Genomic DNA, 14735 nt, shown 5'->3' with positions numbered 1-14735 from the left:
ACTTCAGTCCCTTAACGCCCCGGAATGGGAGTGGGGAACCCTTATGCGCAAGCCTGCTCTACAAAGTCAGAATCGGATAATTTTGTTGAATAAATTAGTTTTAACAAAAATAATTATGATGTTAATTTGTCACTTGTTTAAAAATGATTAAAGACTAATTTACCTTTTATTTTATGAGAGATGAAAGGTCAACAACTAATCATTATTTTAGAATGATTATTATAATATTATACAAAGTCAAGAACTTACAAAAAACAAAAAAAGGATTAGGGTCTAATATATGTTGTGAAGAAAAATCTATTTATGTGATTACAGTTCAAACTTAGAACATTTGTAGTGGTACAGCAATTATACATGGTTACATTATTTAATTAAACCGGTTCATTTACGGTTTAATCACTATTAAAACAATGAACTGATCGTTCAATAACCGTTTTGATTTTCACAAATTAAACCCATTACAAATTAAATAGATTTTTTTACCAAAATATTTACATTGGTCCTTGGATCATCTAACTATATTTTGTGTTGGAACAAAACACAGTAGAAAATACAATTTTTCCAGACTTTGCTGTAGTGTAAGATGATGCAACCATCTTAGAGCATCATACAAAAAATTAGCAAAAGAAAAAAATGCAATTGCTTTTCCTCAGCTTATACGGTTGCTAAGATTATTCAGGAATCAACGCATTGAAAGTTCTTTTTTTTTTTTAACCCTCTTTACAAGGAGCTGAGACTAGTATTATATACACTGTTACAGCATATAATGGAACACATCATTTTTCACTTCTAACCTCCCTCACCATGATTTTGATGTTATGTTTTGACCTCTTTGCACAATGATCATTGCACTCAACTGAAGAGTGTATAAGTATAACTCTTTTTTTCCCCTGCAGGATCACCAGCTATGGCAAAAGCATGATATGATCCAAGATCTCATGGAGGCGCATCATTGGTCGATCTTATAATTAAACCCCTACCCCCTCCACGGCAGCAGCCATGGATTCTGAGGCCTCTTCAAGAGTCCGCCTCTTCTGAACTGAGTTGAAGGCTTCAAGGATATCACCCTCTACCCAGTCATCAAAGTCCTCTAACCCGATTCCACACTCAAGACCAGCATTTACCTGTGCAGAAGAGAAAATGCATCCGTGAATATAAATGTTTTACACATGGATATGATTTATGATGGAGCAATATGGTGCAATTTGATCTATATAGTCGACACTACAAAACTAGGACACAACTAAAACGGAGAACTAATACACAACAAAAAACCACTAAACCAGCCAAAAAGACCACCGCAACTTGTTCCACTAGATAAATTTGGCTATTGGCTATTAGTTTCTATTGAATTGTAGCATTCACCCAAAATTAGGGCCGTCAAAATGGGCTAAATCTGTCAAACCAGCCCATTTACCTGCTTAAACAGGCGGACATTTACCTCTAAATTAGACCCGTTTAAATTTCGGACTAAACAGACCATCCCGTGAGCTAAATGGGCAGCCTGTTTAAATTTTTTTGCATTTTTTTTAAAGATCGGCACTTCTCCAATATTTCCCCCAACCCACCCACTAAAAAGCTGTTTGTTTAAGATTTTTTCCCAAAAAGTGATTTTTTTTTGTCCAAATTTTCTTTTACGCTTAAAACTGGATTTTTTATTCAATTTTTTTTTCAAAAATAAAATATAAATGAACCAGCCCATTTAACCCGTCGGGCCGGCAAAACCAATTCGGGATTGAAAATTGAAACCTGTGAACAAACAAAAGTTAAACGGTCTATCCCGCATAACCCGTGGACTTAGGCAGGCTGGGCAAGCCCGTTTGACAGTCCTATCCAAAATGCATGAAGTATGAGTTAATAATTTAAAAAAAAATCTTCAGTGAGACTATAATTTCTAACATGACTAGACACACAAGAAATATCAGACACGGTAATTTTAGCATCATGGGAAGTAGGACTTTGAAGTAAAGACATACCTCTTTAACTATCTCCTTTACCCGTCTCAAAGAATCAACAGTACCAACGTGAACTTCTTTTCCCTTCCGAATGACTCGAATACCGCATCCTTTCTCCACCTTTCCCTCATTAACCATGCATCCCGCAACACGACCACTACCACTGCTGAATGTGGCTCGCACTTCTGCTAAGCCAATTTTTATTTGCTCCTGCAAAAAGATAGCAGTTAGTTTACAGCAGAATGTTCAGTAATTTAGGTCAGAGTGAAGATAAAGGCAAATAAAGCATGCCCTAGTGCTCATCAACCAAAGTTCAAAGTTCTAATTTGGTAACTGTCTCGAGTAAAAAATACAGACATGCTAAGAGATACAAACCTATTTGGAGAAGGAAATAGATACAAAAACAGACAAAATGTCTCTGTCTAGGGGCAAAATTTGACCACCTTTTCACCACCGAAATTGTGGACAATTGGGACAAAGAAAAGGAAGATCCTAAGACACTTGCCAATTACCATTACTGGAACACACAAAGAAAAGGATCCCTAACCCCATAACTGTCGGAAAAGGACCCAATTTATGACCATTACTGCCCAATAGAACAGGAAGATCAGTGTAGTCTCAGGGCAGTCCGGTGCATAAGCATCGCAAGGTTCGGGGAAGGACCAACCCAAAGGGTGTAATGTATGCAGCCTAACCTAATAATTATATCAGTGGCCGTTTCCACGGCTTGAACCCATGACCTCAGTCATGTGGAGACAACTCAACCGTTGTTCCAAAACTCCCCTTAGGAAGTGTAGTGTGCTTGAAAATACATTAGATGTTTTCTTTACAAACAATAACATACTTAAATGTCATCAATAATCAGTGTGTAAATTCATATGCATAATCTACACTAAAAGGGTATACAATAAAAGATATGTTGATGTACCTCAACAGGCTCTAAGAGCCCTTCCATTGCATTTCTGACATCATCAATTAAGTCGTAAATGACTCTGTATAATCTAATCTCAACAGCTTTATTATCTGCATAGCTTTTCACCGAACCTGGTGCTTTGACATTAAACCCAAAAATAATTGCTTTGCTTGCAACTGCAAGATCAATGTCACTTGTGGTTACATCGCCTGTTGCTTCCAATAAAAACTTCAATGTGACGTTATCTTGTGGTAGCACCTGCAGGGCTTGTCTGACAGCTTCAATGGATCCCTGGGCAAGAGCAAGGAAAATATATTTTGATTTCGGGTGAAACAATCACAAAAGTGATTATCAATGAAACATTTTAAGTAGTAAATGCAGGAACTAATTGCTTCTTTGTATATTTTAACCGTAGCAAATACTTGGCATATAACAAATTTGGAAATGTATTATATATAATATGATATGATATGATATGAGATAGAATTCAATATATTACTTTTATAGGTATCAATGACCAAGATAATAGAAGTGTTTTCTCGAATAAGCTAGATTCAAAATACATTTATCTAAATCCTCTCTCGAGTTTGAATGTTCTGCAATAACTAGTGTATGCAATAAGTTGTACATGCATAAGCGAGAAGTGCTAGAGAATATGTCAGATGTGTTAATAAATCTAGTTATAGGGATATACAAACTTTGGTTGTAATGGATATTTCTTTTTGTTAATAATACAGCTGCCGCCAGTTCAGCCACCCTGATGACAATGCCGTGGGGGTGGATGGCTAGTTCTTGGTTAGGGACTTGATGGCTATTTCATAGAGGCCTAACTGAGATTTGGGTTTCAGAAAACAATTACATTTATACCAAAATGCTTTCGCAGACAAATATATATCTAACACCTTAATGCATGTCTTGACAAATAGCTTCGCATCAAAATGATGGGCCAGATAATATTTGCTTATTATTAATAGCTATGTATATTGGTCCACTTCCTGTATTGATAAATACAGTTTTTCCTGCAACAAATACTCAATGCTCTTTAATGTACTAGTAGGTAACATATAGTACATTTAGGCACTAAATACATTGGTAAGTTACACAAATTATGCTCTTATTTTAATGATCCAATACATAACATAAAACCACTACAAGATATCTATGATATAAAATTTAATGAATTCAACCAGGTAAGTTGATCCATAAAGTTAAGATCAATACAATGCTTTACGAATCCAAGAAGACTTGTAGAAGTGACTATACCTGAAGATCAACCTTCAAGATAATATTTAGTTGATGCAAGTCGAGTCCAGAAAGCTTTCCTGATGAAACTGCAGAAGCTAAGGAAGAAAGGGTAATCTTGCCATCCCCTGCCTTTGCAGAAATACGCTCATTTCGCAACAACTCAGCACGGGATTCTGCTCTTTCACGTGCAGTATCAAGGGATTCAACAACCTCAAATTCATCACCGGCAATCGGAACATTATTCAATCCAATAACCTGCAAAGATGAACAGAAGACAGAAAACAGATTTCAGATAATTCTTTAATAGGTCTGATTTTTGGCATGCATTTAGAACCTAAAATGTGCATAGTATTTAAAAAGTGACCGGAGATGTCAACTATGATAAATCAAAAGTCCGTAATTGTTTGATGTTCTCCGCTGTTGAAAAGCTTTTCTGATGCAATTAACTTTAAATGAAGATTTCATTTATATTAACTTTCAAATTGGCCCCAAGGATTTGGATTGAAGACAAAAATCTGTCATTACCTCAATATCAGAAATTCCCAATTACTCAAAAAGATAATATATAATAATACCAAACCTTGTGCAATCTAATAATTCAATGTGCACATGTAAATGAATTCACTTTTAAATGCGGATCAGAGAAATGTCAAGCCAACCATTATTGCATCACATAATGAATTCAAATCATTTCTAAATGAATATGAGGAAAAATCTAGCAACACATCATATGCCTTCTTCTGTACTAAGAATTAACAAACCTGTACGGGAATAGAGGGTGTAGCTAAATCAACACGCTTTCCAGCATCATCAAACAAAGCTCGCACCTGAAAGAACCAAATCAAAGGATGTTAAAAATTGCAGAGGCAACAAAGCAATGCAAATAGAGAAAAATTCCATGACCAAAAGTTTAAAGTCATTATAACATTGAATTTAAATATCCACCAACCTTTCCAAAAGCTTCTCCGCAAACTACTATATCTCCCCTTCTGAGGGTACCATTTTGCACAATAAAGGTAGCAAAAGGTCCTTTTGATTTATCAAGACCTGCCTCTATGACTGTTCCCTTTGCGCTTCTATCAGGATTTCCTTTCAACTCTTGCAACTAAATAAGTGATAATTAGGGGTCAGTATGAAACACAGCTAAAAGAAAGCCCCACCAAACACCATCAATTAGTCAATAGACATCATATTCCCAAAAAATCACAGAAAATTAAATCAAGATTTCAGCAACACAAAGGATACTTCGTAATGTGACAACAACTTAATTGTAATATTTTTTTCCATATAAATTTTGTATCAAATTGTAATCTATAAATGTATATCTGATATAAAGGAAATGGAAATGAATGTTTCAAAGTCCATATATCTTCATTTTGTTTTCTATACAGACTTATCTTTTCTGAACATATAAACATTAAAATCTATAAATTAATTGGAGAACAAGATAGAATAGTTGGAGGTTTAAATGAGTTTAGTTAGTCAAGACACCAAAGATAAACAAATTACCTCAGCCACAAGCATAACAGTTTCCAAAAGATCATCTATATTCTGCCCTTTAAGAGCACTTATCTGTCATGAAAGAAAAAAGAAAGAAACATATTGTCCATAAACTTACATAAGCATAAAAAAAATATGAGAGTTGACAAAGTATAAAATATAAGGTAAAAACCTGAACCATTGGGGTGTCACCACCCCAATCTTCTGGCATTAAACCAATAGAAGAAAGCTCTTGCATGACTCGCTCAGGATTTGCTCCGTCCTTATCTATCTGTTTCAAAAAGAATATATAATAATTTGTCAAAAATCCTAATGCGATCACCAAGTAATGAACAAGAATTATTAAATGATGATCTATCGTTCTTTATTTAAACATTCAATTCAAACAAATCATGTCATGCCTTGTTTATGGCAATGATTATGGGTACTCCCGCTGCTTTGGCATGAGCTATAGCTTCATTTGTTTGAGGCCGAATGCCATCATCAGCAGCCACAACAATGATAGCAATGTCTGTCACACTTGCCCCACGAGCTCTCATTGCCCCAAACGCCTACAAGAACACACATAACATATCATCTATAGGAAAGAAGAGAGCAAAGCTAATTATAGGAAACAATTAAGCCAGAAACTGCACACAAGACCACTAGGGTAAGTCAATGAGCCATCCTTTAAATTGCAGAATCTAACCATGATCCTAGAGAAGGAAATATACAATTCCTTTTTTTTTTTTTTTTGGCAGATGCATAAGGAAAAGGATAGAAATGATAATTAGCAATGAGTATACCTCATGCCCAGGAGTATCAAGGAAAACACAGGGCAAAGGTTTTCCGTCAACAGGTACTTCTACTTTATAAGCCCCGATCCCCTGGGTGATCCCACCAGCTTCAGAAGCAGCTACCTGTTAACAATTGGCGCATCAGGCTTGTGTTGAGCATGCATGCAAATGTGCATTAGTATGCTAAGGTATGGCAATAACATAATTCCATCATCTATAGATACTAAGACACACACGACCAGCATGGAACAGCATAGCACGTCACAGCGACACATAAAACATCTATTACTAATCATTGGTAACAAGAAAAATACCTATCTCTTATTCTCATAGTATGTTCCATGTTCTATTTCCCTAATCATTAATACCTAAAACTGAAATCATATGAATTGCATATCCCACATTACAAGTAGGATAAAGTCCAACCAAGAAACCTACAAAGGTTGAAACAACATAGGGACAATACTGTTACATGTGAGACAACCATAAGAACGAAAATATTTCGCATCAGACATCATATGTAGCATAATTAATCTATTTTAAACCCAATTATATTGCATAAAAGTTTCCTAAAACATGTTAATAACCAATAGCAATTATACAAGAAAATATCCATGTAGCCTATAGATTCCTGATCATGAATGAAACTGAAAAAAAATAAAGGATGCAATATTGTATTATTATCATACCTTGCTCTTCCGTATGTAATCCAAAAGAGTTGTCTGCCAATTGAAAATACCGATAAGTATACGAAAATAGAGGAAGTCAGACCGAAAAAATAAGGCGTAAAAGAAAGAATAAAGTCACAGAATGATGTCACTTACCTTGCCGTGATCTACGTGGCCCATAATAGTGATGACAGGAGGTCTATCTTTGAGTTTGTCAAGATCATCTTCATCAAGAATTTCCCTTTTCTTTGCTAACGATTCAACTTTGACTGGATCAGCATCTATAACTTCCACATCATACTCTTTACATATCATCTTCACCATATCTTTGTCGAGAGTTTGCACGCCGTCTGGTTTGATCCCCTTGGCATACAAAGATCCAAGGATTTCTCCTTCACTGATTGCCAAGTTGAAGGCTAACTCCTCCACCAGCATACCTTTGTCACTGACCTCTAGAATTTCGACTTTGACAGGAGCCGCATCCTTGGCAGCCTGTAGCCTTGCTGCCTTTCGACTCGCTTTACTCCATTTTCTTCCTTTTCTTGCAGCACCAGGAATAGAAACATTGAGTTCCGATGTGTCCTCATCGGGAATCACATCATCATCATCATTTAGTAGACGCCTTCTTGCTCCTCCAGCTGGAGCACCTCTCTTCCTGTAGTCATCTTTAAACTTTCCTGATGGAGGGCCCTTCCCTGGTTTTGGAGGGGCTAGGACTGCTTGAGCAATTACAGGATCGACAACTGGTTTCTTGGAAGCAAATTTGTCAATTAAGATCGGCCCAGGCTTCCTTTCTTTAGATTTAACAGATGCATTAGCTGCCCCCTTATCCTTCAACACCACAGGCTTTTTTATGGGTGGTGGAGCTACAGAAGGTTTTGCTTGTAACATTGGCTGAGATTTTGATGAGGGCTGGGGAGCACGAGACTCGGATGTTATCTTCCCTTCTGCCCCTATTTCAGATTTTTCCCCTACCACACTCTTGTTATTAGGCTTAGGTACCTCCTTAACAACCTTCTGTACATTTGCAATCGAATCGCCCTTACGCCATACACTCTTCAAGGTTTTAGCCTTCTGGGTTTTAGCTGAATTTACCGGTTTACTGACCTTAGAATTACCATTTGTATTGGGCGCTGTGGGTTTATTTATTGAGCCATTATTCCTTTTATCATCCAACTTGGGGCTTTCCAACTTTTCAGCTTTCTCCAACACCTCACCAAGTGACTCAATCACTTTATTCCTCTCCTGTACATCATCATCTAGGGACTCGCCATTCTGCGAATTCCCCCAGGACTCTGAATTCGAGCCCAAAAGGGGACTATCCTTATTCTCCTGGGACTTCAAAACAGGCTTAGGAGGAGGCTTAAGCACAAAACCACCACTACCATCATCACCACCTTGGCTCCCTCTACTACTATTAGAATCAAGGGACACTGAATTTCCCTGGTCAGCGACAAAATCGGTTGTGGTAACAGAATATCTACACACAGACAGTGATATACAATGCCATCTCCTCTTATCCTTAATAGAGTTACCTCTTGAAAGGGACACCCTCCTCACAACAGAACGGGACCTTCCTCCATTGGAACTCACACCCATTAAGCTTCCAAAACTCAATGGGGTAGCCACAGAACCCATTGTTCCTTGCACGTTCCCAACTAGTATAAGCATATTTTACCCCCACCCCACAACCCGAAAACTACCAATAAAAATAAAGGGAAAAAATGGTCCAAATAAGATGAAAGTTCAAAAATTTATCATTACTCTGCACACCCCAGTTGATAATTCAACATATCCAGAAACAAAATTCACTTAAAAAAGTGAAGAAAAAAATTAGTGATAGTGATAGTGATATCAATATCAATATTCGTGGCCCCCAATAAAACAAAAAGAAGAAACAGAAGAATATGGTACCTTTGAGTTGAAAGAGTGAGAGTGAGTGAAACTTATGTCAGAATTGGGGACATTGAAAGAAGAAGGATAAGAGAAAAAGGAAGAAGAAGAAGAAGAGAGAAGAGTGAGGTTGTTTTATGTATGGAAGGGGAGATAAACTTATGTTTCGGAAGGGGTGTGTGTGGATGGTTGTGTGCCTGTCAAATTTTGTGTGCGATAAGGCTTTGGTTTTGTTTTCTGTTTGTTTTTCTGGCTTTTTCTTTTTTCTTTTTTCTTTTTTCTTTTTTCTTTTTTTTTCCGTGGATTTTGATGCACATGGTCCTTTTTTGCAAATTATCGTTTTTTAAGATCGTGGATTATAAAAATGTTATTTTTAAATATAAAATTTTTTATTTAAAATGTGAAAATGAGATCATGCGATTTATTAGGAACGGAAATCGGACCTTCTAATTTATGACTTTTTTTTTAATTATAACAAATAAATCGAACTCTCCAATTTAAAATTAAAAAATTTTAAAAAATCAACTTACAAAATAATCAGACTTATTAATTACTTATTCCCATATGAAAATAAAAACATATGCACCATCAATAAAATTAAATTGCACATATTTTTTTTCTATAATACAAATTTTTAGCCTCTCCATTTATTATTATTGCTTTTTTCCCTCGTACGTGTCTCAAATCAACCGAGCTTTGAAAAGGTAAAATTATTCTTGACCAAAAAAAGAAAAAAAGAAAAAAAAAATTATATAGATCTAGTGAAACAGGGAATTAATATAAAGAGAAGTGCTATGAGATCAATAAATTTTGTGATTTCTAACTATCAATTAATTATCATTAATATTTTTAATAATGTGAGATTATATCTAATAGTGTAGAATTACTCACTTTTTTTTACTGATTAAGTGCTAGCTAAATTTTAATAAAAGTGTTGGTCCCCTAAACTTTCTCTAATATAAATATCCAACCATTAATGATATACTAGCAAAAGTCCTGCACATACACCTGGGTAGTAGTAGTGTTTTATTGTTGTAACTATTCTTTAAAACATTTAAATAATTTTGTATTGGACTTATGTTATTTTTTATAATTATTTATTTGTTTATCTATATATTTATTTATGTAAGATACGTTGCAAAAAATATTAATACTTAAAAAGTTATATAAATTGTTGAAGTATGTAGTTAGATTTGGAAAGAATTTAACATATTGCTAAAGTTTGTATTTCTATTAAATCAAGTAAAATGTATATGAATTTAAGGAGATGATATAAAAAAATTGTATACTATTAATGAAAAATTGATGAATTATCGACTCTAATTATAAATTGGATAAATTTTACATCATACTCTTAAATTGATTAATATGCTATTGTTATAAGGCATATCGGTTTATTATACCACCTTATTAGAATTAACTATTTATGTATTTAAATGTTTAGACTTTCTTTTTGGTACATTATAATTGTAATTCATGAATATTTGACATTCATTGGTATGATTTATTGGTCTATAAATATGAATGAAAAATATTATGTAGTTAAGTCATGAAAGTTAATTAATACTCTTTTTAATATTAAGTATTCGATTTTGTATCAAAATGTAATGTGATATTTTTATATTTGAAAATAGATTACTGAAATTCTATGTTACATACATCATGTTTTTTTTATTAATTTTAACATACCGTAACAACACATAATATAGATAATAAGGACTGAATTTTAAAAAGAATGTACAAACAAAAGACTAATTGCATGTTGTAGTGCGATTGTACTAAGAACTTCTATACTAAAGACGTTAGCTCCAAAAGTAGTGCACACAATAAAGGCAAAACAAAAATTAAAAGAAAAATAGACACACTAAGTTAACATTACACAACACCATGACTTAAATCTAGACATTAATAGAAAATTCCAGTAAAAATAACTAACAATAAACCCCCTACTCTTTTGATAAGTAAAACTTTGCCATTTTTAAATACATTATGTCATACACGATACAAAGTTTCATAAGTGATTTCAGTTTCACCTTATCGTCATAAATAATCCACTTAAGTCTCCTTCTTGTATCATCCACGGAGTTATATCTAGTAATATAGAATTGGGAGAATTTGCTATTATCCATTTCAAGCATGTATATGTACCTCTCCATTACTTGGATAAGATCATGGTCCATTTCTAAATTGTAATTTCATCCTACCACTTCACAAGTTAAACCTTCAAAAACACAATCTTCTGACCTTGTTGCATTCCTTGATAACATACACCTTAAGCACCTTCTTTTCTTTAAGTAACCTTGTTTTTCTTGCATTGAGTAGATCTATCTCTCTTGCTAATAACCTCACCTACATAAATTGATAGATAAACTATAGGAAGATACACCAAAAAAGGAGGAAAAAAAGTAAAACTAAAGGCTCTATAATCGCTTCTATTTTATTGAAACTTGAATACTTTTGACATATTGCAAAATCTACAAGTCACCTACATCATTAACTCTCAAATTAACGTTTGAAAGTAAAGAAAACAAACTCACAGGATATGTTTATATTTAAAATCATGCATAACTACATATAAAAATAAATTAAAACTTAATTTCTTTTTTGTTATATAAAAATAGATAAAGAGCCATAAATATGCTATATTAATAGGATTTATAAATCATTTAAATTAAAGCATTACTAAAAGAACGGTTCAAAACTAAGATTAATTTTTTAGAAGCTATCGAGAGACATGTCTTAAGCTAGAGGTAGTTTATTATCTTTATAAATTAGTTCTTGACATACACAAAATATTAATGAGTAAAAACAAAATAAATTTATATTAAATCTACATCGTTGATATATCTCAAATTGATATATCTCACATCATCAATCAGCAAGATATATGTTACATAGTTAATCATCAACCATATTAAAAACTCTAAAAAGATGAAATTTAGTTAAAAAATTATACATGAGTAACCTTCTTTAAATACATTTAAAAAATGCAAAACAAAAATAAATTTGAATTAAATTTATAAAAATAAACAAGTATATAGATTTGTTGTTATATAAAGATGAAATTAACTATTTTATAATATTATAACTTTTTATATATAACCATAATACATTAAGCCTACTTTTTCATTGTAATTTTTTTTAATAAAACATCATATATTATAAAATTTCAAATTTTATTTAATTATTAAATCTAAATTCTTACTTATAATTTATTTAATTTGTTACATATTTTTATTTTACTCATAAGTTATTATTTAGCGAGTATTTTATGAATATGTTTAGCATATGTAAAAGATCATTTTGCTGTACAACTGAAAAAAAAAGAAAAAATTAAAAGTGTTTCCTCAAACTTATATCCAATAAGACTTGCTTAAAAACATCAAATAAATTCTAACTATTAATCACATAAACTAATAATATATTCTCAGAAAATTACACACATTTCTCGTATAGTTTTATTAGCATAATGATTGCAATAAAAAAGTAGTCGTTGAAATGTGCAGTTACCTAACACAGTAATTGATACAACATAATCAATATTTTTGTTCTATTTAAGCACATATATTTGACTAAACTATAATTGATTAACACAGTCTTTGCTTCAGAAACTTTTTACTTCTTTAGCAGCTCAGCATATTCAACAGAAGATATAAAATTCTAACACAATATATTACTCTAGCATAAAAAATATACAAAGTTCATTGATATTGAGGGACATTTGTCAATCCTCTCCTTCACCTTTGCCTGTCATTTTTCCTACAAATAACACTACAACAAAGCATCATTTTTGCGACGTTTTTTTTAATGCTTGGCGATGATTTTAACCGTCACTAAGTGTTTTTGCGACGATTAAAAAAAGCGTCATGGATTTGAGCGTTGCCAGCTGAGATAGTTACGGTTTTGGATCACCGTTGGTAAGGAGTGTCGCTAAACTGTTCGTGACGGTTTTTAAAGTATAAAACCTCACTAATTTGCAATACTTGCCAAGGTACTTATATGTTGGATGTAACACCCTAATTAGCCTAAGCCTTACCTCGCGTCCTAAAGCAAAGATTAATCAAAGGTTATGATAGTTCTAAGCTTATACTTATATTATATACGAGGAATTTATAATATCTAGAAGCCTGATGAAGGATATAACTCAAAAACAGGATTTGAAAAGCGTGAAACGTACTAGCAAAGCGACTAACATAAGGCACAAGGAACATAGATGATCCAATAAAAGGTAAGTAGATAATATCATACGAAACTAGTCACGACTTGCGGAGTTTAAGCCGGCTAGCTATATACAGACCATATATGAAACCAGATAGTAAAAACAGCTTATACAAGTTTTGTTCCCTCAAATACAAGTCACTAGGCGAAATAAAATACAAAAGTGAGAGACATATTCAAAATAAACAAAAGACTACAAAATATATCCGGATCCTCCGCTCCTGTCACCAACCAGACAAACTCACTGAGGTGGGTTGTGACCTGCATCTGAAAATACAACAGAAATATGGTATGAAAACTGGAGTTTCTTAGTATGGTAACAGTTCCCAGTGATGTAGGATATAAGACTCCGGGACGCCAAAGGCAATCCTAGACTCCATATCCATCACAAGAATTCAAATTTAAAGCATTCTAAACCAAAACAACATAATATGTAATTCCTTAATACAACTTAAGTCGTAGTACTATAACAGGGTAATCTATCTTAGGGAATTTCTACTCTAATCAAACACCGCTGTCCCACAGCCTTCACCAACTGATCCGCCATGCGATCCCATCGGCACCGCCTTTCGAACCTCCTCAGCTCTAGCAAAGCACAAGTATATACAATACAAGTAAAACACAAGTAGAGGCATAAACAGCAATTAATACAGGTAGCAATTAGACATGTTTAACAGATAGGGAGATACAATATCAAGTCGGCAAATCATACAAATAGGTAGAAAATACATATGATGAATGCCTGCCTTACTGGCTGTGATATCATATTGTCGGTTCAACTGCCAACCCGACACATCTCCATGGAGATGTTGCCCTTCAGAATCATGGTGTTGGAGCCCCCGAGATATAGTGCTCGAATCACTATCCAGGATTTTGCGCTTATACGCTCTGATGATCCGAAGGGATGCGAGCGGGATCTATTGCCTCCGACCTCACATCTAAGCGCAAGCAGGACGAACCACCGCCCTTACACCGTCGCCGCTACCTCGACAGGCGGGATCCAACCTCGGCCCCTGTCGGGTGCATAGTGTCTCATAATCTCCATGAAAAGTAGTACAGTGGTTTTCAAAAACATTTTTAGTGCAAGGTGGATCCATCACTTCATTTAAAGTCCTCGACTCTTTTCTACCTCTGTTCATTCACATTACAATTCCAAACTCAACAGTTCCTTAATTCTCATCTAATTCATCAACCGTTTATCACACATCATAAAGCCTTCCCCAGTACAATAGAACCTAGTACTCTGTTTGCTAACTTTTTCCCAAATAATAGCATCTAAAACCCTTAAACCATTTCTCATGTTTGAACACCCAAAAATATACCCAAAAGACTTAAAAAGGTGTTATAGAAGCTTACAATCTCGTAGGGAAGGTGAAATAATTGAAAACAAAGCAAAATTTGAGAAACAGGGCGTGTGCATCCGCACAGGGGTGTACGTGTGCACGCCCAGGAAATTTTTAAAGCGTGCGTACGCACAGGTGTCAAAACATACAAAGGTTTGTTCACTCACACAACCTGTGCCAGCGCCCCCAACAGACTGGCCTCCTCAACGTGTGCGTGCGCACAG

At 34.2% G+C, this 14735-nt stretch overlaps 1 protein-coding gene across 1 annotated transcript; it reads right to left on the bottom strand.

Moving 5' to 3' along the window:
* Positions 1–439: 439 nt before the first annotated feature.
* LOC112703421 (translation initiation factor IF-2, chloroplastic) lies at positions 440–9265 on the bottom strand. The gene is made up of 12 exons (XM_025754863.2): positions 7214–9265; positions 7079–7111; positions 6399–6512; positions 6015–6164; positions 5786–5884; positions 5623–5685; positions 5063–5218; positions 4875–4940; positions 4132–4368; positions 2884–3159; positions 1977–2165; positions 440–1124 (listed from the first exon to the last, which is right to left on the bottom strand). Exons 1-12 carry the CDS (start codon positions 8726–8728, stop codon positions 969–971), a joined length of 3054 nt encoding a protein of 1017 aa, XP_025610648.1. The 5' UTR covers positions 8729–9265; the 3' UTR covers positions 440–968.
* Positions 9266–14735: the final 5470 nt, after the last annotated feature.

The sequence above is a fragment of the Arachis hypogaea genome, chromosome 7 (assembly GCF_003086295.3).
Source record: "Arachis hypogaea cultivar Tifrunner chromosome 7, arahy.Tifrunner.gnm2.J5K5, whole genome shotgun sequence".
Classification (NCBI taxonomy): Eukaryota; Viridiplantae; Streptophyta; class Magnoliopsida; order Fabales; family Fabaceae; genus Arachis; species Arachis hypogaea.
This window is presented reverse-complemented; position numbering and strand designations above follow the sequence as displayed.

Excerpts from the sequence above, each read along its gene's own strand:
- LOC112703421 (XM_025754863.2), bottom strand. The coding sequence starts at position 8,728 with ATGCTTATACTAGTTGGGAACGTGCAAGGAACAATGGGTTCTGTGGCT. Across the intron at positions 5,219-5,622 it reads CTGTTATGCTTGTGGCTGAG|TTGCAAGAGTTGAAAGGAAA; the intron begins GTAATTTGTTTA and ends TCACTTATTTAG. Across the intron at positions 4,369-4,874 it reads CACCCTCTATTCCCGTACAG|GTTATTGGATTGAATAATGT; the intron begins GTTTGTTAATTC and ends TCATCTTTGCAG.